This window comes from Peromyscus eremicus, chromosome 1 (genome assembly GCF_949786415.1).
Source record: "Peromyscus eremicus chromosome 1, PerEre_H2_v1, whole genome shotgun sequence".
NCBI lineage: Eukaryota > Metazoa > Chordata > Mammalia > Rodentia > Cricetidae > Peromyscus > Peromyscus eremicus.
Window position 1 is genome coordinate 94,639,180 of NC_081416.1, and position 23,375 is coordinate 94,662,554.

The window sequence follows — 23,375 nt, forward strand, 5'->3', positions numbered from 1 at the left end:
TTTCCCAATTTCCCTCATTTTTTGGGTTTTCTTCTTCATTGATCCTACTTCCACTTTTAGGTGTTGAATAGTTTTATTCATTTCCTTCTACTATTTTGTTTTCATAGATTTCTTTAAGGTATTTATTATTTAATTTTTAAGAGGTCTATCATATTCATAAAAGGTATTTTTAAGTCTTGTCTGTCAGCAGTGTTGCAATTCTAAGGACCTACTATGGTAGGGTTATTGGGTTCTAGTGGAGACATATTGTCCTGGCTGTCATTGATTGTGTTTTTATGCTGTCATGTAGGCATCTGGTTTGGGGAAGATTGTGAATCTAGGTGCTGATTCTGGTCTTATCCTTGTTAGGTGGGTGTTTTATTCCTTGGTTTCTGTTGCCCTCTTTAGTCTTAGAAGGGTGTGGTGGTTACTAGAGAATTCTCCAAGTTCTTGCTAAATGTGGCCACTGTGGGTTTCTGGTAAAATGTGTTTCTAGGCATTGGGGGATGACTCATAGAAATGAGGATGGGGCCCACAGAAGGGAGGAAAGCAGGGTGTTCTGTTCTTGGTTGTTTTTACTCTTTTTTTGGGGTCCTACCACCCAGCTCCCAAATAAATTCACACACAGAGACTTATTATTACTTATGAATGCCTGGCCTTAGCTTGGCTTAGTTTCTATCCAGCTTTTCTTAATTTGAATTATCCCATCTGTCTTTTGCCTCTGGGCTTTTCCTATTCTCTTACTTCTGTAAATCTTATTCTTACTCCATGGCTTGATGTGTAGATGGGTGGCTGGGTGGCTGACCCCTGAAGTCCTCCTCCTTCTCTGGCTCCTAGACCTTCCACCTCACTTTTCTCCTTCCATATATAGTCTACCTGCAGCCCTGCCTATCCTTTCTCCTCCCTTGCCATTGGCCATTCAGTTCTTTATTAGACCATCAGGTGTGTTAGACAAGCACAGTAACATAGCTTCACAGAGTTAAACAAATACAACATAAACAAAAGCAACACTCCTTAAAATAATATTCTACTACAGTGTTCTACCAGGATCTGCTTTAGTCCCCTGGTAATGGGAGGGGAGAGTCAGGAGAGGCTACAATAGGCAATCTTCTAAGGAGCTGGGCATGAGACTGTGGGATTGGATATGCAGAAGATGAGGGAGAGTGAAGATCTAAAACTTACCTACCTGCTTTGATGGCCTATTTGCTTCTCTGGCAGGCTTGGGTGGCAGGTTCCCAGGGAATTCCTGCTGGAATTGGAGGCTGGGATAAAGTAATGAGTAGGGGGAAGGAAGTTTAGAGGAGAAGATCTGCATGATTCACTGGAGATGGGAGGAGGGACTTTGGCAGAAAGTGTTATGCCACATATCTGGGAATGAGACTTGGGGGTTCCGTTTGGAGGAGAAGAGTAGGAGGTGAAGATCTGCAGTTAGCCTTCCTGCTTCCCTGAGTGGAGTGGCCATCAGGGTCCAAGGGAATGCCTGCTGGAACTGGGGGCTGAGATACTGTGATGAGTTGGGGGAAGAAAATTTGGAGGTGATAGCTGTATGATACACTAGAGATGAGGACAGGGGGAAGGAAGGCTGCAGAGGGGGTCTGCTATACAACTGGCAATAAGACTGTGGGAATGGATTTAGAAGAGAGGAGGAAAAGGTGAATACCTAGAGTTAGCCAACCTACTTCCCTGTCCATATTGAATTTTTAATAGTGGTTATATTGAATGCATTTTTTCATATCAGGTACTTTTTATTTTATACTTTCTAAGTATCAGGTAAGGTACATGTTTTTATGTTCAAGTTTCATTCCCCAATGTTCAAGTTTTTCTAAGATTTTGTGTGGGCACCCCTGTGCATATTTTTACAAGGTCACCTGTGTGCCTGTGTGAATTTATATGTATGACATATGTACAGAAGCCTATGAAGCTCAGAAGATGGCATCAGATCCGATCAAACTGGAGTTACAGGGGTTGTAAGCTACACTGGGTGCTGAGAATGGAATCCAGGTCTTCTGAAAGAACAGCAAGAACTCTTGCCTGCCGATCCATCTCTCCAGCCATGTGGTTTTCAAATGGTTAAAAACTTTGAAGTTCAAGGCCCAGTGGGTAGAACTTTGGGACATAATTCTTTAAGGGAGTGCATGCAAGGGCTTTTCTGCCAGGACATTCCATTCAACCCCTTGAAATAGGCAGGAGTTATTTTCTATAGTATTTTATAATGTAGTCTATTTCTTGGATATCTCCTAATCCTATTTTTTTTCACAAAATTATTCTGTTGATAAGACATAGATGAGATTCTAAGTGCAGAGATAGAGAGGAAGGTCATGCATGTAAAGCGCTCACAGAAATATTTGCGGAAGAAGCATTGCGCAGAAAAACTACTTTGTGGCCAGTTTGGTTGCAGTGCCCCTTCTTGGGTCACATCTCTGGCATTTTGATGCCTTTGACGTAGCCTTAATTTGTAACCAGCTCAACCTTTTATCCCTTATGACTTCCTTTTAGAATACAATTTTGATTCTCTGCTACAGAGTAATTTACTGCTAATAAACTGTATTATCTTTGGGCTTGACATCAAGCCCAGAATTGATCACCAAGCACCATGTTAAATAAGGGATTGCCTGAACACTAGTACAGTTTGGTCCTTATTGGACCATTAACACTACACAGAGGTGTTTTATTATAATCAATATACAGATAAAAATTAGCACTAATATGTGTATATTTTATCTGTATCATTGTTTTTGATATGTCTGTTGTTAAATTTTATATAAAGCATGTTTTTACATATACATGTTATTGTTGAAAGTTAATATATATTCTGTAGTAAATAATGTGTTTTACTCCTATTTTGCTTTATTAGGGGGGTTTGTTATCAAATGCTGAAGGACAGTTTGTACACAAAATAAGTGGTTCCAATTCCTCATGACAGAAAGAGGTAGGGCAGTTCACAGAATCAGTGGAGAGAAAAATGCATCTGCAGTAAATGCTATTTACCCTGTCATGATCATTGAGTTTTCAGGAATGTGTTTGCACACATCTATGGTGCTAGTATACTAAGGGTGCTACTGAAATTCCAGAGTTGTATGTGTTCACAGGGAAGAATCACAAAGAAAGGCTGCTCTGTTGGTCAAATGTACAGTCTTGAAAGGACAACTGATTTCATCCAATCACAATAAAGGCACAGAAAAAAAAAGTTGAAAGGTGAACAAAACCTCTGAGTTATGTATGTATGTTATGTATAGCAGGTCCCCATAATCCTGTACTTATCCTTAGTTGGAGAGTCTGTGCAGCCTTCCTACCAAGGATTGTTCATTCTGCCAGTGGATTGTTTGTGGTTATCTGTGCAGAGCATGATATTTAGGAGCTTTAAATGGGGAATATTCTTTCTGTAAATGAGACCCATTGTAACTTTGGCAGCAGAGGCAGAGCTCTTTAACTGCCAACTATCATAAACCCTGGAGGTTTAAGATACCTTTTCACTGCTCCTCTTCCTCACTAGGATAAAAGTTTGTTTTGTTCAAGACTTTGTGTTCAGGGGCTAGGTTTGTTCTGATGTGGAATTCAGAGTCAAATTGTGGGTGCAAGTGAAAAATCAATTGAAAATAATGAGTGAAAACCATTTATTTGATTTACTAATATAATTATTTTAACTAACTGATGAAGGTCCTCTTAAAATATGTAGATAGTGTGTTGGGGCAAATTGAGGGAAGTAAAACAGATTCTAAAGTGAACTGGATAAAGAATTTCAAGATTAAAGTATATATATATATACACATATATATGTATGTATGTATGTATGTATGTATGTATGTATGTATGTATGTATGTGTGGTGGGTTGTAGGAAATTGTCAGCTTTCAGAGGATCTTAATTGAAGTAATCAGGAATACCGCAGGGAACTTAGTAGGCCAGTCTCAGAGTCAGCCAGCAGTTTCCTTTAGCTTCTGTGTTCTTTCATTCTCAAATGGATCCTAGTGGAGATTCCAAAACTTCAGTAGGTACACAGTATCCCCTAAAAGAGTAGAAACTTGGGGAATTCAATGTTCCTTGTTTTGTCCTTCCACTGTACCCTTGCCAGTGCCTGTCCAAGTCAGTCACAGTTTCCGAGGATTCAGAGTCCTGCCAACGACCCGCCTCAGTGCAGTCTTCACCTCATTATTCCTTAAGCTGTAGATGATGGGGTTCAACATGGGCGTGACGACTGTATAGGAGAGCGACACCATTTTCTTGTGCTCAGGGGAGGTGTTGGAGCGTGGCCTGAAGTACATGAGGATGGCAGTGCTGTAGAAGAGGGAGACAACCAGGAGATGGGAGGAGCAAGTGGAGAAGGCCTTGTGTTTCCCCTCAGTTGAAGGCATCCTGAAGATGGTGGAGAGGATGCGGACATAGGAACCCAGGATCAATAAGAAAGGAAAGAGGATGAATAGGACAGTAGCTGTTAGAGCCTCCAGTTCAAATAGTGAAGTATCAGCACAAACCAGGGCTATGACAGGGGGGCTGTCGCAGAAGAAGTGGTTCACCCTGTTGGGGCCACAAAAAGGGAAACTGAAAATCCACGTGGTTTGCACAGTAGCCACTGGGAACCCTGCGAACCAAGAGGCAGCTGCCAACTGGGCACAGGACTTGCGGCTCATAATTACTGGGTAGCGCAAGGGATCACAGATCGCCACATAGCGGTCATATGCCATTGTGGCCAGGAGGCAGCACTCAGCAGCCCCAAAGAAGAAGAAGAAATACATCTGAGTGGCACAGCCAAGGAAGGAGATGGTTTTGTCTTGGAGTATCAAAGTACTCAACATTTTGGGAACAATGACCAAGTTGAAGCCTATTTCCAGGAAGGATAAGTTTCTGAGAAAGAAGTACATAGGGCTTTGCAGAGCAGAGTCAGCTGTAGTAACCAGGATGATTAGAACATTGCCCATGAGTGTGACTAGGTAAATGATCAAAAACAAGAGAAATAATAGAGCCTGTAGCTCATAGGACAATGTTGAGAAGCTCACAAGAATAAATTCCCTAACAGTTGTCCAGTTTCCCCAGGTCATTCTTCTGCACATTGAGAAGCCAAGATTCAGGAAGATGGGAAAAACTTCCACATATTATGTTATATGCTTATTGTACTCTAAATAAGAAACCTCATTTGGTTCCAGACTCTACATTTGTTGTGATTGTAGAGCGTAAAGCATCAGTCTTCTCCAAAAATGTGTAAAATAATTTTGACTATTTGAGTTCACAGTTGTTTAAGAAGAATCCTGATTTTTTTTCCCATTAAACTGAGATTCACTCTATGTATTTATACATGTCCAAGCTTTTCTTCTTCATTCTGAAGAGAATGCCCCAAAGCACAACTCCACTTACCCTCCTACCCTAGCACTCTGAATAGTCAGTTGTGCTAAGAAAGACAGGGGAAATGTTTTTGAAGTCTGGTTGCACAATGGAAGAGGATGAGGTCTGACTGGGTATGTTTTGTATAACAAATGGCCAGAAAAGAAAAAAAAATATTAAAGAAACACACAGTACAATTAAATGCAAATGATTCCTGAGTAATAGTCCTACAGAGGTCCTAATATCAAGATCCGTAATACTGTGAAAGATTTAATGTTATTGCAAGAAGTCCCACTTCTACATTCATCAGGACTTGCAACACAGAAGTGGATGTTTATACATCTCAGGGAGGAAGAACTCTCAAGGAAGTTGTGCCTGAGCAAAGAGAACAGAGTTAAGATAAGATCAGAGTCATGAGAGAATCCTGATGTGTTGAGTGTAAGCCTTTACATCATCTCTTCTTGGTTAAGTTGTGCTGGGCTCTCAAGGCACTTGATGGTCACACATTGCATGTTAATGAAGTCCACCTCAAACATCTAGATGCCACTAATAAGACTTTCCATGAGAATGAAATAGAAGATTTCATTAACAACCAAGTCTCAAAAGTGAGAACCTCAAATTATTTTTAATGATGATAATCTTAGATGAAGGAATAAGATTAAAATGTGTAACCTGTTGTCTGATGCACTGTATATCCTCAGTAAAAGATAGCCATGAAGATTGTGACAATATGATGCTAACTCTGCTTTCCAGGATAAAAAGTAAATCTATCCAACTCATTGCCCTGCTGTTAAATTCTAGGACAAAAGAAGAACAATTATTTGATAAATACAAATTACATTCTATGTGGTAGTCATCAAAGGTCATAATTGATGACTGGAGTGAAAATCTCTGCTCTCAGATGCAGAGATCCACAGCCAAATACCAGGCTGAGCTCTAGGAATCTAGTCGAAGAGAGAGAAGAGGGATTCTATGAGCAAGGGCATTAAGATCATGATGGGGAAACCTACAGAGACAACCAAACCAAACTAGTGGGAACTCATGAAATTTAGACCAACAGCTGTGGAGCCTGCATGGGACTGGACTAGGCCCTCTACATAGTGAGACAGTTGTGTAGCTTGATCTGCTTAAGGGGCCCCCTGGCAGTGGGATCAGAATCCATTCCTGGTGCATGAGCAGGCTTTTTGGAGCCCACTACCTATGATGTGGCAACTTGCACAGCCTTGAGGCAGGGGGAGGGGCTTGGACCTGCCTCTACTAAATGTACCTCCCCATGGGAGGCCTTACCTTCTTGTAGGAGGAAATGGGGGGTGGGTTAAGAGGGGGAGGCTGGAGGAATGGGGGGAGAGAAGAGGGGGATCTTTGATTGGTATGTAAAATGAATAAAAATTTTTCTTAATAAAAGAATATTTAGAAAAAAGAAAATCTCTGCTCTAATAGAAACTGCCTTCTCCATAATTAGACTTATCAGCAAATTTTACTAATAGAATGTGTTTTATGTGATGGTGAGTAAGTGCAATGCTGAAGAATAAAGTTCTGGGTGAGCAAGTTATTTGAGTGTAGAGAGTGTTAGAAATGCCTTGTTGAAAAGAAGACACTCAAGTCCTGTGCAGGTTCAAGAGTCAGTGAAAGAATGAATGGAAAGGGAAATACAAAGAAGAGAATAATTAGTGTTTTTGCTGATTGATATTTTAAAAATACTCAATCTCAATTTCTCTATGTGTGTCTATGTATCTATATTCATTTCTTGTGCCTTTTCTTGTCTCCTTTTTCTTCTGTTTACTGTTTTTTTTTCCTATTTTGGTATCTTGATTTGTTTTATCTTACTATATTTTATTATTATCATCCCTTAAATGACTGCTTGTCTTCTTACTGCTTTTTTCTTTCTTTTTTTGCCGGGGGAATGAGGGTTTAGAGACAGGGTTTCTCTGTGTAACAGCTCTGGCTGTCCTGGAACTCAATTTGGAGACCAGGCTGGTCTCAGACTCTTGGAGATTCTCCTGCCTCTGCCTCTGGAGTGCTGGGATTAAAGGCATATGTTACCACTGCCAGGCTTGACTGTTTGTTTTCTGGAGAGAGACAGAAAGGGGGTGGATCCAGATGGGAGGAATGATGTGTGTGTGCGAAACTGGGTGGGGGTAGATGGAGCAGAAACTGTAATCAGAATATATTGGTGAGAAAAATATCTATTTTCAATAAAAGAGAAACAACAACAAAAAAACAACATAAAGAAATCTTTGATATTTGTTTACATAGTAGAACATTTAGGAAGTCCTGACTTTAGTTTTTACAGCTTCATTAAAGATTCATCGAATCTTCTGGTAAAACAATGTTGAATAATTTAAAACTAATTCAGTCAACTGTAACCATGGCCAGTGACAGTTGGAATCACTGTAAGCACAGTTTGGTTTGGAAAATTTCTAAGGACACGTAGCAGAATGACTCCAGTTAGATACTGGAAAACAAACGACAAAGGAGCAGGAAGAAAATGGTATCACAAATGAACACTTAAAAAGGTACAGAGAATTTACACAAGACTAGTTGTGGCTCTCTGACTTTCCAGCAAGGGCAGACTATTCTTTAAGTACTGCCAGGGACTGGAAATGCTTAAGTTGAACGAGGATTTAAATGTAATGAAAGGCAAGGTCTTAGAGCTATCTTTACACAGCTTTGCTTTTCTCCTGATCTCTGAAATGCCTCCTGGGGCATCTTCCTAAGGCCTCAGAGTTGCAAAAGACACACAGACAAAACCTGATTTAGGACTTCTCATCTGCCTCCTTCCTCAGAGTTGTAATTATGTACTATCCTTCATTTTTCTCAATCTCTTGCTAATGTTCCCCTTTATAGTTCCTCCTTTTGAGCTATTCTTCCCTCTTTTTTTCTGTCACGCCTGTCATTTTTTACTTCTACTTTAGATTCTCTGTTTTCCCCACTATGCAGAGAAAGGACAGCAGAGAAGTCACTGGGTAGATTTTGAATATGGCCTTCCTGTAGCTGAGGTTCTATTTGTGAGGATGTTACCAGTGCTGGGGGAACGTTGAAAACACAGCTTTTGTTAATTGTTATTGCGACTGTGTGTGGGGTGTGTGTGTGTGTGTGTGAGAAAGAGAGAGAGAGAGAGAGAGAGAGAGAGAGAGAGAGAGAGAGAGAGAGAGAGAGAGGGAGAGAGAGAGAGAGAGAGAACTATAGTAGGAAGTGAAAGAAATGGAACTTAGTTGAGGCTGGTGGCTTAGACAGTGACATCTCTTAGTTTAGTGTCTATTTTCAGGACTAACACCTTGGAAATTCTGTGTTTTGTTAAAAACAGAAGAACAAGATACATTATGAGTGCTTAGCAACATTTCCACATAACCAGTTATTTTAGTCCACATAGTTTTTTTATTGTTAAGGACTCTGTTGTAGGTGCAGATCAGAGTTCTGAGGTAGGATAACTTTTGAACAGCTATAAAATTAGACACTGACATAACTTCTGAGTTATGTTTTGCTGATATGTAAGACTATCATTCTACTAAATGCCCCATCTACTTGACAGGGTGATGGTGAAGGGCCAAGTGAGAATCTGTATGCAAACAAACAGCTTGAACATTTTAAAGCACATTACACATGTCAATACTGCCTCACATAATTTCTCAGGATCTATTCTTTATCAAGTTCTATAAAATTCCAGGTGTTTTGCACGAGACTCTGATCTGTCTTCCTATCTCTTAGAAATTTGTCAAAGAAGAGATGTTTCTGGTGGTGATCCATCCTCTTTACAAAGGTTTCAAGTCTATGCCACAATCCCTTGCCCTTTACTCACCTCCTAAGAGTGATATCTGTCAATGTAAATTCTGGTAAAACTTTCCTCTGTGGCAGTCACTATGGAGCAGTCTCTGACTATTTGAGAATGAATGACTCCAGGAGAGTCCTAAATTATGGCTTTGACTGTGCCAGTCATTCCAGATAATTACCAGGTTATTCTGAGGGAGTCATTCCAGAGACACTCTGGGCTAGGCTTATCTCCATCCCATTTGCTGGTGGACTCTGGGTTGTGCCATTGTCAAGGTCTCCAAGATGCTTTGTTTCAGGGCTGTGCCAATTGCCCCAGGTAAATCTTGTGCAGTGGCTGGGTCAGTACTTGTAAACAGGCTCTGAGCTGTTCAGGGCTCTTCACTCCAGAGATACTCTGCGCTGGGCCTATGTCTGCCACTCTAGAGGATTGCAGCTTGGGTCTCAAGACTATTTCATTCCCTGCTGTTTATCATAGACAAATGATTTTCCTCAGTGCTTCCTCTTCTTCAGGTGATACCAATGATTTACTTCCCAACAGACATGAGTTTTGGGCAACTCAATTACAAAACTTCATGAAGAACCCATGATCCTATGATTGAATGTAGGTTTTTATTTCAGCTCCAACTTTTCATACAGTTGTGAAGCCACAAGAGAAAGGGACAGAACTCAGTGGTCTATCTATACTTCAAGGTTTATAGGCTAGAGAAATTAGAAGAGAGTACCAGTATTGTTTACATTTCCTCACTTTTGATAGTTTTCTGGGTGGTTTTAACCTGGACTGAGGAGAAGTCTTCAGGCTTGGGGACTAGAATCCATTACTCACTGTCTAACCCAGGTGTAGAATATTAATGAAAGGTATAAGCAGCTAGAGATGTTACTAACCTTCCAGCAAGATGAAGTGAAAGTCTGACTAAGAATCTCAAATTCTAACCCTTCTGGAGCAATAATTGACATTGAAAAATGAGAAAATCTGCTGTGCATATTTTCCACCCCTAACTAAGAAGTTATAAACAATTCATACCTACTGGGAAAGGGAAAATGCATTTTTTCCCAATGAAATCTCACTGTGCTTATCTACCACACTCCAGGGCAGGCTCCATGCTCCAGAGTAGTTGGCCAACACAAAACACTCTCCATTTTTGTGCACTTTTTGTTTTGTTAAGGTATTTTTTTGTCTTATTGATTTTCTTTTTCTTAGTTTTTTTGGTCTGTTTTGATTTGTTTTTGAGACAGGGAACATGTAATGAGTAGATAGATGTAGAGAATCTGGGAGGAGTTGGGTGAGGGGAAGGAATATGATCAGAGTACAGTTCATGAAAAAATTTTGTAATAAATTTTTTTTTAAGAATTAAAGTGAAATCAGTGCTTTGGGAAAAAGGCCCTGAGTAATAAGAGCTTTGTACAAAATGCTTACACGGATGTTGAACTTTTCTCAAAATGCTTTTGAAGGATGTATTTGATTGTGAGTTTCTCACTGAAAGCATTAATCATATGTGACTTGGTCATTACTGTTTGCTTGGTATCCAGCATGGTGCCTGCAATGAACAATAATGTGAAAATAGTTATGGCTACCCAACTTCTCTCTGTCATTCCACCTTTCATTCTTTTCCTCAACATCAATCTCACTCTAGCATTTGAAAGAGGACCAATCAAAACCTGGGTCCTCATAACCAAAGAAGAAATGCAGAAAGTCCACTTTGAATGTCATTCATCAGTAAACGTTTAGCAGATGCTTATCACATAACAGGCACTAGATATTTAGTAGTAAATGGTCACTACTTAATGGGATAGAAAGTTTAGAAGGGAAAGCAGACAAAGGAATCTTATAAAATATGAAATTACAACTGTGATGAACATGTAACTAGGAGAAAATGATACAGCAACAAAAATAGCACTGGCATTTTTCTTTTCTCTAGACATAACCTATGAGTAGGAAGGAATAATGGGAAAATTTAATAGATCATTGTGAGTCGGCTGAAGATGTATTTGTGGATGGGCAAGAAAGATGGCTTTAACAAATAAAGAGTCTGTGTATTATCTTGGTCACATCCACTGCAAAGGACTCTGTATCTAAGTGGGAGATGAGGAAAGAGCACTGTCACTGCCCTATGTAAGGGTTTGTGTGGTTCTGAATCCATGGTGGAAATAAACACATCATATAAAGGAAAACACTTATTTCTTCTTATGTGTTAGGTTACATTTTTGTTGTTGAGAAATACATATTGTTGGAAGATGAGTTTGAATATTTATACTTAGTTTAAGTTCATCATGGAAGTTTCCACAGAAAACTCACATTATGGGTAGGTGTTGAACTTGGAGAAGTTACCTCACACAGCTGTTCTGGATTTAAAGTCTCAGTGATCATTATTTATTTTTTAAAGGGCTTTTGTTTTGTGTTCTGATTAAAGGTGTGTGTGTGTGTGTTCTCTTCTCTTTTCTTAACTCATAGATGAAGGAGATTCCTGAAGGGATTATTACAAACAGCACAACAGGTACACATCCCTTTCAGTCCTCTTGGACCACCCTTTCTCTATTCTGGTGAATTCTATACATGCATATAATGAAATATGATCACATCCACCCCTATTTCTCTCCCCCAACTCTCCCCATGTGCCCCCAAACATGTAACTTTTCTAACTTAATTTTTGATAACCCACCAAGTACAATGAGTGCTGTCTACATGTGCATGGGGGTAGGCCATCCACCAGAGCATGAGAAACCTACCAGTGGAAGCATCTTCCAAAGAAAATGATGGTCCCTTCTCCCTGCAGGTATCAGCTGCCATACATCCTCATTAAGGGGTAGGGCCTAGAGTGGGACTTCCTGCCCATGCTGGAATGTTGGCTGTCTTGACCCTGTACAGGTCTTTCCCTGGTAGCCACATTTGCTATGAGTTTATTAGTGCAATAGCCATGCCATGTCCAGAAGACAACATTTTACAGCATTTCACCCCATCTGATAGGTTGTACCTTCTTTATCTGTGCCAAGTTTACAGACCATGAACTCTTCCTTGGCTTCAAAAAGCTTTAATGTTAAAAATTAAAAGGTAATAAACATATTTATAATATGAAAATATGCCATACCCCTAAACTTGGTCAAGCTTTACTTTCAGATTTTCTGGTCCTTGGATCCTAAGAAACCTCTATGAGACTGAGTTGCCTGGAAGCTTGCTGTTTCTCTTCTTTTCCTCACAGATTGAAAGTGAATATAAAAAAAACCCTCCTATGACATGATCCAACATAAACAAAAAGGTTTGCTTACTTCGTTGTTCCTTGAAGAATGAAGCTGATGTCAGGATTTCACACGAAATTGAAGCTTTGCTTCACTTTGTCTCCTCTCTACTGTACTGGACCTATGTAGTTATTCCATTAGTAAGCAAGTCATCTTGACTTTATGACTCTAGAACCAATTCTGAGACAACATGGTGTATGGTGATCATCTCTGCATCTCTCAGCAAGCAGAATTCTTGTTGGTTTTGGGGCAATGTTTTTTAACAGGCAGAAGATGTAAGAAGGAAAACATTCAAAAGCTCCTCTTTTTGCATAGTTTGTGTGTATTCCCCAGCCTTTCAGGACACCCAAGTTTTGCTGCAGGAATCAGTCTTTCTCCAGAATCATCCCTCATCTTTTGAGTAGCACAATTACCCACATGCCATCTACCATCACTTCCCATAAATTCTTCTTCAAAAATTATTTTGAATTAATTCATTCTCATACCACTTTAAGTCAGATTTATTTTTAAACCCTGGACTATCCCATTCATTTGTCATTTTTTTTTATTCTACGAAAATTAGCGACATGGGAGGTGTCTTACTCACTGCCCAAATCTGAGGATCTGTGTTCAAATCCCTAGCACCCTTGTAAAAGTCCAGATATGGCTGCATGTTCCTGTAACCCTAGCACTGTGGATCAAAGTCAGGTAGATCCCAGGAGCTTGCTAGTCAGCCAGGCTACTCAAAATGGTGCTTCTGGTTCAATGAGAGATCCTGTCTCAAAGTTACAAGGGATAGAGTGCTAAAGGAAGACACTGAATGGCTTCTTCTTGCCTCTACATGCATACACCTGCATGCACAGATGGATGTATCCTCCCCCAACACAACACACTTTATAAATTAAAGTTTTTTTCCTTGGGCAAGGTAAACACAAATAAATAAATGATATAGTCAACATTGAGTTAATTATCATTTAACTCTTGCAATATGAGTCTTCATGGATATTCTTTTTACAAGCCTTTAAAATAGTGCCTATACCTAAGGCTCCATCCATAGCTATTGACAGTCCTTGATTGGTTTGATTTTGGTTTCTGGTATAAGGCATTGTCTTCCATGATTATTTGTAGGATGTTTCTTTACTTTAGACTACCATGTCTATCTGCCTCAGCACCAAATGTTCTAGTGAAAATTTGGAATTTTCATTCTACTTGTTGTTGTGCATGTTAAAAAACCTCCAGCCTCATTCATCTGCCTGTCTAGGCAGTCGGTATTGTGTATCTAAGTACCAACTGTTATTTGTGGCAATACTCTAGATATGAAGTTCTATGTCTTTCATCTGACTCTAACTTTATCCATATCGTCCTAGTGTTTTTAGTGTAGTTCTGTGGAACATAAGTCTTTTGATATACCTAAACAGAAACATCTATGAAGTTTTAGTTTTCAAAGAGTTGCAAGTACTTCAAGAGAAGACAATTTTGTTAAAAAACACACAAATATTTATAAAATTGAAATTATTAATAAACTTGGAATATAAGTACACAAGAGTAATAAACATTGCATGAGACATCATAGTGGGTCTTAAAAGAGTGGATGAATTTGTCCAAACTAATGGTGGCAATTTTTCAAGACAAAAATGGAATACCAAGCAAGATATTACCTATGTTAATTATCCGAATTGTGTATTCAGAAGTTCAAATGAAATGTGTGCATTTTCTCTCACATACTCATCTATTTTCCTCATTTCTCAATATTTATTTTATTTAAACTAAAAATTCATTGAGTTTATTTTACATATGAAATAATCAATGTTCATTGTTTCATAACAAATATTATTGATGAAGTCTGAAGGAAACAAGCTTCTCAAAAATCACTGGTAGATGTTTAAATGGTTTGATTTTCCATTATGTAATGTTATATTTGTATTTATCTTTTGCCTCAGAAATTCAATTTCTAGATTTACATCTGTCAGATATGCTATTAGAAATGTCAAGGCATATACAAAAGGCTGATCTGGATAGCATGATTTATAACAGTAAGTGATTAAATAAAGAAATGACACATGTATAAAATAAAGTGCCATGAGGTCATAAAAGGAATCCTAGGATTAAAGAAGATCTGTTGGAATCAGCGAGGCCCTAATTAACACTTTGATGAAAGTAGCACCATGACTGACATATATGTGAGACAAGGTGCATACAGAATCTCAGGACATTCTTCCTGGGAAGAATTCAGTGGGAAAGAAATAGCCACTGAGGTTATTCATGCATGTTCATGAGGGTTATTGAGCTACTGTTCCTTGCTGCATTCTAGTTAGCTTAGAAGAACTAACATTGCCTCGATGGTATGCCTCCCTCTTTTTCTGCATATGATCTCATGTTAAAATTACTAGCCATTTTATAGTGTTCAAAGTGTGTGTTAACAGGAATAAAAGAATCTTGAAGTCCTTGTTACTGAATTGTTGAAATGTCAACAGAATCAGTAAATAAAGGAATATAAAGGCTTTGCAGATGCTGCTATCCCCTATAGCCACTGGTTATCAGCTTTGACCAACCCCAGTGCTCTTTGATATTGTGGTTGATGTTGAACCTCTGGGCTACATCTCCTTTGAGATATTTGCAGACAAAGTTCCAGCAGAAAATTTTCATACTCTGAGCACTGTAGAGGAAGGACCTGGAATTTCAGCTTCACTGAATTGTTCCAAGATTCATGTGTCAGAGTGGTGACTTCACATGCCATAATGACACTATCAGCAAGTTCATCCACAGAGAGAAATTTGATGATGGGAACTTCATCCTGAAGCATACAGGTCCTGGTATTTTGTCCATGTCAAATGCTGGACCAAATACAAACAATTCCAAGTTTCATCTGCCTTGCCAAGATGGAATGATTGGATGGCAAGCATGTGTTCATTGAGGAGGTGAAATCATGGTCATTTTGGAAGCATGGAGTGATTGGAGTACAGAAACAGCAAGACTAGGAAGAAGGTCATCATGGACAGCCTTAATATTTCTGACTTGTGTGCATCATAGCCACCAGGAAATCCCTTTTAAACTCAGGAGAGCCCCACCTCATCTCTTCACAATACTCACAGTTCATCTCAATGCAGTTCTCTGGGCTCCTTTTGTTCCTTATTTACCTCAAAGTCTAAGTGGATTCAGAGTTAAGTTTATGATTATGAATAGAAACTAAATAAGAAAAACAAAGATATTCTTTTGTGAGGTATAATTGGCAGGTAAAGGAAATTTTGTATTGATGACAATAATATGTCTAAACTGCATTTGTGTTTTTTTCTTATTCTATTGAGATTTCCAAAATCCATATTGGCAACTGGAATTCATCACGATAGAGATCAATAAGAGATAGATATGAGTCACAAAAACATGTTCTCCATTCAACAAATATTAACCTTACCTTTTAATGTCTATAGGGTTAAGTTTCTGAGGGCCAGGGCCTTGTGGAAGGTCCGACTGAGAGCATTCTTCACCTCATTATTTCTCAGGCTATAGATGATTGGATTCAACAGAGGAGTCACAACAGTGTAGGACAATGATAATAATTTCTTACTTTCGGGGGAATTATTTGATTTAGGCCTAAAGTAAGTGAGGCTTAAAGACACATAGAAAAGAGAGACAACGAGGAGATGTGAGGAGCAGGTGGAGAAGGCTTTGTGCTTCCCTTTAGCTGATGGAATCTTGAGGATGGAAGCAGCAATACGAGTGTAGGAGCATAGGATCAGCAGGCAGGGTATCATGACGACCAGAATGGTGCCAACAATGGCATAGACCTCAAACCGTGCTGTGTCTGCACAGACCAGCCTCAGCACAGGTGGGCTGTCACAGAAGAAATGGTTTACCTTGTTGGTGGCACAGAATGGAAAACTGAAGAGCCATGTGGTCTGCACAGTGGCTACAGGGAATCCTGGAAACCAGGAGGCAGCAGCCAGTTTGGCACGTGTCCCTTGGTTCATGATGACTGGGTAGTGCAAGGGACTGCAGATGGCTACATAGCGGTCATATGCCATGGTGGCCAGGAGGAAGCATTCAGCCACTCCAAAGAAGAAGAAGAAATACATCTGAATGGCACAGCCAAGGAAGGAGATGCTTGTGTCCTGGGCAATCAAGGTCCCCAACATTTTGGGCACAATGACCAAGTTGAAGCCAATCTCTATGAAGGATAAGTTCCTGAGGAAGAAGTACATTGGGCTTTGCAGTATAGGGTCAGCCAAGGTCACAAGAATGATGAGGCTGTTTCCCAGCAGAGTGACCAGGTAGATGGCTAGAAATGCCAGGAAGAGCAAGGTCTGTATTTCAGTAGGCAGGGAAGAGAAGCTCATGAGGACAAACTCAGTTACTCTTGACCAGTTTCCTGCATCCATGGGCATGGACATAAATCTCCAGTGTGCTTGCTCATGAAGGCAGATTATTGATTGCACAAATCAGATTCTAGATTTTTTTTTCTCCAGATTACTGATTAGTTTCAGGCAAAGAGTCAAAATCAGGATATGTTCGAAGAGGACAAATTCCTAGTGCGTAAGCTGAGACATGCCTGAGTGACTCTCTGAAGTGGATTTTTCCCTGTTTGCACATTCACACCTGGGAAGGACAAGCATAGGCAGATCCCTGAGTCTGTAGAAGGCGCATTAAAGGATACATTTTTGGAGATGTTATGGCTCTGAATACACACAAACTTTTGAGAAATATGTCCCTTATTCATAATTTTGAAACACCCCGCCCCCACACAAAATAGGAGTTTAGTAAAACTCCAGAAATAGAATTGTAATAGTAGACAGGCAAACTAATGATTTTTCTACTTTTCATGAATCTTGACTTTGAGAGGTGAGGGGTATGCTGGCTATTAAGAACAGTTTATGTGTCCTTTTTCCCTGAAATCTCTGTTTCCTGAGTGATAATACTGACCTCAGATATATTGTGGAAAATCAAAGGAAGAACAGGTTTTTTTTTTTTTCTGAGATAGAGTCTCACTATGTAGCTCAGGTTGGCCTTAAACCCATAATCCTCCTGCCTCTGCATCCACCTCCCTAGTGTTGAAAATAAAGGTATGCATTACCTGTAATGCAGCAGATTTTTTTAACACAAACAATATCTATTGAATCACCAACTTCTTCTGATTTCTACTAAATTATGTGTTACAGAATTCTATTTTTACCTAAGGACTTGTACATTGATGTTTCAGAGAGCCAATGGAGTTTCTAAAAATAATTGTGACAAAGATAGAGGAAAAGATAATAAAGAGAACCCATATCATTAACATCAGCATGTTCAGAAGGTTCCCTAGACCTAGCTGGATCTTATCTGTATTATTTGGTTCTAAATTTGTTGGTTACCGACAAGTTCTTCCTTTATTGCAGTCTAGGATATTGAATTCAAAAAAAAAATGATGAGATAAAGTTGGAAAATGAAATTTGCTAAAATGGACATGGTGAGGGAATTACAAAAAGAAAAAATCTGAAAGAAAAACATTATGAATAATGAAAGCCACAAATTTAGATTCTGGGTGTAGTTGATCAGGCCTGTAATCCTAGCATTTGGGAGGCTGATGGCCGAGAGTTACAGGTCAATCTGGAACTCCCATGAATCCAGGTTAGCCTGGGCTAGAGAGTAAGGCTTGTCTCAAATATAAAACTAAACCAACAAGCCAATTAAAAAACCCACCAAACCATCATTTGTACAGTAAAAAGCAAAAATAATGTTGTCAGCTGTGTATTTTACACTCTTAGATTTTTTCCATGCTAATGAATTTGGACTTTATTTTGTAGATGAAGAAACCACCTGAATATTGGGGAAGTGAAATTACATGTTCATATAAGTCATGTAGAAAGATCACTGACAATTGTGAGACTAGGTGGTATAGTATGAATGAAGGAGAGAAATGAAAGCTGTGTGCCCAGAAGCAAGGAGACCAGGCTGTATGCTTACCTTTCTCATGAGTGTTGGTTACCAACTGATTCTGAAGCAAGAGAAAAACTCAATGAAGAAAGCTTAATGTTATTGATGGGTAATGTGAATATCAAGGGCACCTTTATAATTCCAAAGTGTCTACAAAAGAACAGAGAAATTTTATCACAGAATAATTATGGTCAAACTGATCAAAGATTTTCCTGAAGCATGTAATGTCTTGAATTTTCCAATAAAGCCTTATAAAATAGTAAAAGGATCAATAATGCAGTAGAAACTCTCAAGTAGAAACCTTCTTACTGTCACTGAAAGGCAAAGCCATCTCTCATACAATTATGAATTAAAAAAGTCACATAGTGACTCTTCTATAATAAAATGATGTGTATTTTATTTTACTTAATTTTAGGGGGGAATAAGGAAAATTCTGTTAGGTGGCTTGATTAAAAAAAAATAAAACAATGTGAAATAAATATGAATACCCTTATAAATCACAGATTAGGGGTAAAAAGAAAGAAAATTGCTTACCATCATCCATCTTTTAAGGAAATTTTACCATCCTGGGTGTGGTATTGTACTGTAGTTTTTAAAGCTATTATCTTTGGGAGAAGTGATATACTGGAATTCTGTGTCCCACTTCCTGCAACTGCGTGCAAAACTAAACTTACTTCAAGAGGTAAAATAAGAAATACCAAATGGAAGGCTGTGTCTTTAAAGTAAAGGTTATATTTTACCAAATGGCAACAAGTAGCATTGTAAATGGGTCCTTCGTGATGAGGGGGCGATTAGATGTTTGGAAATAGCTTCATCATATCAATTTGTTGTCATAATTGATTATATCTTCCACAAAATTACCATATATTTATTCACAAAAAATCATGAGCAGAATTTTATACCAAACTAAAAAAATCTGTCAGATCCAGAATATCAATAAGTTTTGAATGCATTTCAAAAGAAGTACTGTTCAATGGAACTCATTACTTTGAGTGGTAACTAAAAATTAGTAACAAGACAATGGTAACAATGAAGGCATGATAAATGGTGATGTCTTGCAATTATTAGTGAGAGAAGTTTTGTTTAAGAAGATTGGAAACTTCTATAAAATCTCTGCATATTTGTTGATCAGAATCATAGAACCAGTGACAATAGTTAAGTAGTATAACCAATAGTAAACTCATTTTGTTGGTCTCCCTTCCTATATATTTACCAATACTCATTTTCTTAATACTTAAAAATGTTAAATGAGATACACTGGCTGGCCCTGCTGAAACATGCTGGAGCAGGCTGACGAAACTGCCAAGGGATGTTTTTTCTCCTACACTGAACTTATAGGACCAGAAGAAGTTGAAGCAGATGACAAAAAACCCCTGGCTTTAAGTGTCCTCAGCTGTGTCTCTTCTGTCCTGAGTGTTAGATGCAGGGATTAGAACCTTAGTTTCCCCCAGGTGTAACTAGACTTCCTTTTATTCTCCATGGGACCTGATCTTTCTTGGATCTATTATCCTTTGAGGATGTGATGAAGTTCCAATACCAAAAGGATAAACTCAGAGAAAAAAAGCCAAACTCTAGTGAAAAGAGGTATCGTCACCATGTAAGAGCCTGTAGCTGAATGTCTGAAATGTAACCCTAGCTCTGGAACTCTCTGCTGTGATGCTCAGCAGTTTTGTTAAATTCTCTGAGCTTCAGTTTCCATTCTGCTTAAAAATAATTTTTTCATTGAATAGAAGTGATGCTATGAGGAAATAAAATGGCATATATTCATTAAAAACAGGTAATAGTTTATAAATCTAATAAATATTCATAATCACACACTACCACAGATCAGGCAATCTTCTTCCCATTCAATTATACAAATAATACAATTATGGTTCCTGTGCTTAGATGACTTATATTTTATTCATTTTCTTTGAGATAGGCTCTCATAATATCCAGGATGGCCTTGAAGTCACTATGTAGCTGAGGATGACTTTGAACTTCTGATCCTTTTGTCATGACTTACCAAATACTGAGATCATGGTTGTAGACCAGGATGCTCAATGTGTACAGTTCTGGGGTTGAACCAGGGCTTCATCCATGCTATGTAAGCATACCAGTAAATGAGCTATATCCCCAAGTTCAAAGCTTAGTCAATGTTTGGTGGGATCTCCATGTAGACTAACAGTAAATATGACTAAGTGGCTTCTAGAAGTCCAGTAGTCAAGAAATAGAAAACTGTAAGGGAAAAAAGGTCCCAAATACATAGATCTTAACCTTAGATTTATCATTTTTAGTTATCTTGTTCTATGCTGATCATTCAATAGAAAAATGTATAAGGAGGAGACATAATCCTTGACCCCTAACTGTTCAGGTGACTTGAGGTTATTAAATTTTGAAGGAGCTAATCAACAGGTCAAGACAGAAATAGAATGGAATTAATTTCTTTTAAGCAAACTTAATTCACTTTATTTTTCTAGCATAAAAATCCTGAATTGTAGCTTTAGTTGGAGTGTGGGTCTTATACTCAGAGATCCTGGTGTGGGTTTTACAAGATGTGGGCAAATTCCTGACAGGAAACCTTGGTGACCATGTTTCCAAAGGTCAGGGGTCAGATAGCTATAGGTCTTGAAGATGGCATGATACTCTTTATGAAGTTGTCCAGTGTGGCAATACAGTCCCTGGCTGGAGTAAGGAGTCATCAGTACCGGCCATTAGCAGCATCTGTGTTGCCTGTGCCATTAGGTCTTGGACAAGGTTTATCTGCACAGAGCCACAGTGGACTGTCACCTTGTATAGGTCAGTGTGCTATTTGTTTACATTCTCTTCTCACTCTTCTCTCTGCACAGGGACACTGAGAGCTTGATCAAGGTGATGGTCCTTCACATGGAGGTGGTGACCTCCTTGAAACACATAATATTCAGTATGACCCTTGTAACCCCCATAGTAACAAAGGCATTGAATCTGGTCTTTTGGGCAGCATGAGTCTACTTCTACACTGGTGTAATCTTTAAAATCTCATCCTGAAGGGAGACCCACAAGAAAAAGTCAATAATTTCAGATGGGCACAGAGGGCAGGGACTTGAGCTTCATGTTCTTGTCTACGTGGGCAAGCTTGATGATTGAGATCCATTCCTTGTCTTTGGCCTTGCCTCCAACATTCCCTGCCTGGCCAGAAATAGATAGACCATACTCCTGAAGACCTTTGTAGAAGCCAGTATCCCTCCTGGATTCTTTGCAACCTATAATACACTTGTGTCATCTGCCATCTGGTGTTTACCAGGGAAGGCAGAATTAAATTCTTTAATTTGAGGCTTTTAAGGTCATTTTACTACAGAAAGCAAAAATCTTAATTGTGTTTTAAATTTCAATACCATAAAAATGCACCATTAAATTTCAAAACAATATAGAAACTATCTTAAATCCACCAAGAGGAGCATTTATAAATTATGAATTAATAACTGTAAATATATATTAATATGTTAAAAATTAAGACAAAGACCTAGGTCTTAGTCACTATTCTATTGTTGTGAAGAGACACCATGATCAAGCCAACTCTGATGAAAAAAAACATTTAATTTGGATCTTTCTTACTAAGTCCTGATCAGGCAGAGAGAGAGAAAGCCTAGTGTGGGCATCTGAAACCTCAAAGCCAACCTCTAGTAACACACTTTCGACAACAAGACCACACACCTCCTCTAACAAGGCCACACTTCCTAATCCTTCTAATCCTTTCAGCCAGTTCCATTGCCTGGTGACTAAGCATTCAAATATATGAGCATACGAGGGTCATTCTTATTCAAACCACCACAACCTAATATTCAGATTTATCTAATATCTTCCATGAAAGTAATTAATGCTCTTTGAAGTAATGGCTATTTTCAGGATTGAGCTTAGATCCTCTGATGGTCCAGAAAGCAAATGCTAAAGAAAATACTAAAAAAAATACTAAAATGAAATATTACATATTTTATGTGAAAGTAGGGGGTAGAAACTAGGGGTGGAAAAGTCTAAGCAGGGATGGAGGTAAGGATATGGAGAAGAGAGGGTAGAAAATAGAACTAACTAAAATTAAGGATAAATGAAATGCCATAAGGAACACCACTACTTTGTGTTCTTGTGAAAAATAAAATAAAAAAAGATTCTTAAAGGAGGTACCATATATGGGTGGATAATATTGCTCCCAGAAGCCATAGGATATTAAACAAAAATACTGAGCCAGGAGTGTGATATCTTCCTATAAATTGTTGGTGAGAGAGGTCCTAGAGGCACCCCAAGCAATATGTACTATTGATAATGTTCTTGGTTGCCCACCATAGTTAGACAGTATTTAGTTAAAGTTTCTGTTGCTGTGAAGAGACATCATGACCATGGCAACTCTTATAAGGAAAACATTTAATTGAGATGATTTGCTTACAGTTTCAGAGGTTCAGTCCATTATCATCATGGCAGGACATGGTGCCATACAGGCAGACATGGTGTTGGCTACATCTTGATCAGATGACAACTGTAAGTGGTCTCAGTGTCACACTGAGTGAAACCTGAGCAAAAGAGACCCCAAAGCCTGCCCCCACAGTGACACACTTCCTCCAACAAGACCACACCTACTTTCCAAGGCCACACCTCCTAATAGTACCACTCCCTTTGAGGCCCATTTTCTTTCAAACCACCAGAGACAGTAACATCTTATTGCTGAAGACACTCCACACTTTGATTACAGAACATAGAGAAATCAAATTGGAATTTACCTAGCTAACATGTGTTCACAGCACTGTAAAGGAAGAGGAAATTCAGGCTACAATACTGACCTTCCATGCAAGACATGCTTACTGATGAAATAGTGGTACAATTGTTATGGAAGTAACTGACCATAGTCTGCTTGGATTTGAGCCCTAATCTACAGGTAGGAGTTTATGCATGGTACTGTAAAGCTGGTTTAAACAATCATGGCTGGGGAAATACCTCTAGGCTTAGTGGGGACACAAACGAGTGCTGTTTTGTTAAGTGGGCAAGTAAAACTGCTTTCTAAATGTTTATTTTATCTTAATTTTTTATGTGTATGAGTGTTTTGCATGCAAGTAGATAGGTATTATGTGCATGTCTGTCTTCTTTGGAGGACATGGGGGGCATCTGGCTCAGCCATATTTGAATGGAGTGGCAGAAGTCATAAAACCAGCACAACTGCTTGACAAAGATTCAGCAAAGCTGAGCCCC

General features: G+C 38.8%; 2 protein-coding genes across 2 annotated transcripts; both read right to left on the reverse strand.

The window, feature by feature from the left end:
* Nucleotides 1-4,066: 4,066 nt before the first annotated feature.
* On the reverse strand, nt 4,067-5,014 carry LOC131900593 (olfactory receptor 10A4). The gene has a single exon (XM_059251888.1). It carries the CDS (start codon nt 5,012-5,014, stop codon nt 4,067-4,069), a length of 948 nt encoding a protein of 315 aa, XP_059107871.1.
* Nucleotides 5,015-15,697: 10,683 nt separating this feature from the next.
* LOC131900597 (olfactory receptor 10A2) lies at nt 15,698-16,660 on the reverse strand. The gene has a single exon (XM_059251899.1). The coding sequence runs from the start codon at nt 16,655-16,657 to the stop codon at nt 15,698-15,700; it is 960 nt and encodes a 319-aa protein (XP_059107882.1). The 5' UTR covers nt 16,658-16,660.
* Nucleotides 16,661-23,375: the final 6,715 nt, after the last annotated feature.

Bases quoted from the DNA above. Each gene is read 5' to 3' on its own strand.
- LOC131900593 (XM_059251888.1), bottom strand. From the start codon at position 5,014: ATGACCTGGGGAAACTGGACAACTGTTAGGGAATTTATTCTTGTGAGC.
- LOC131900597 (XM_059251899.1), bottom strand. From the start codon at position 16,657: ATGCCCATGGATGCAGGAAACTGGTCAAGAGTAACTGAGTTTGTCCTC.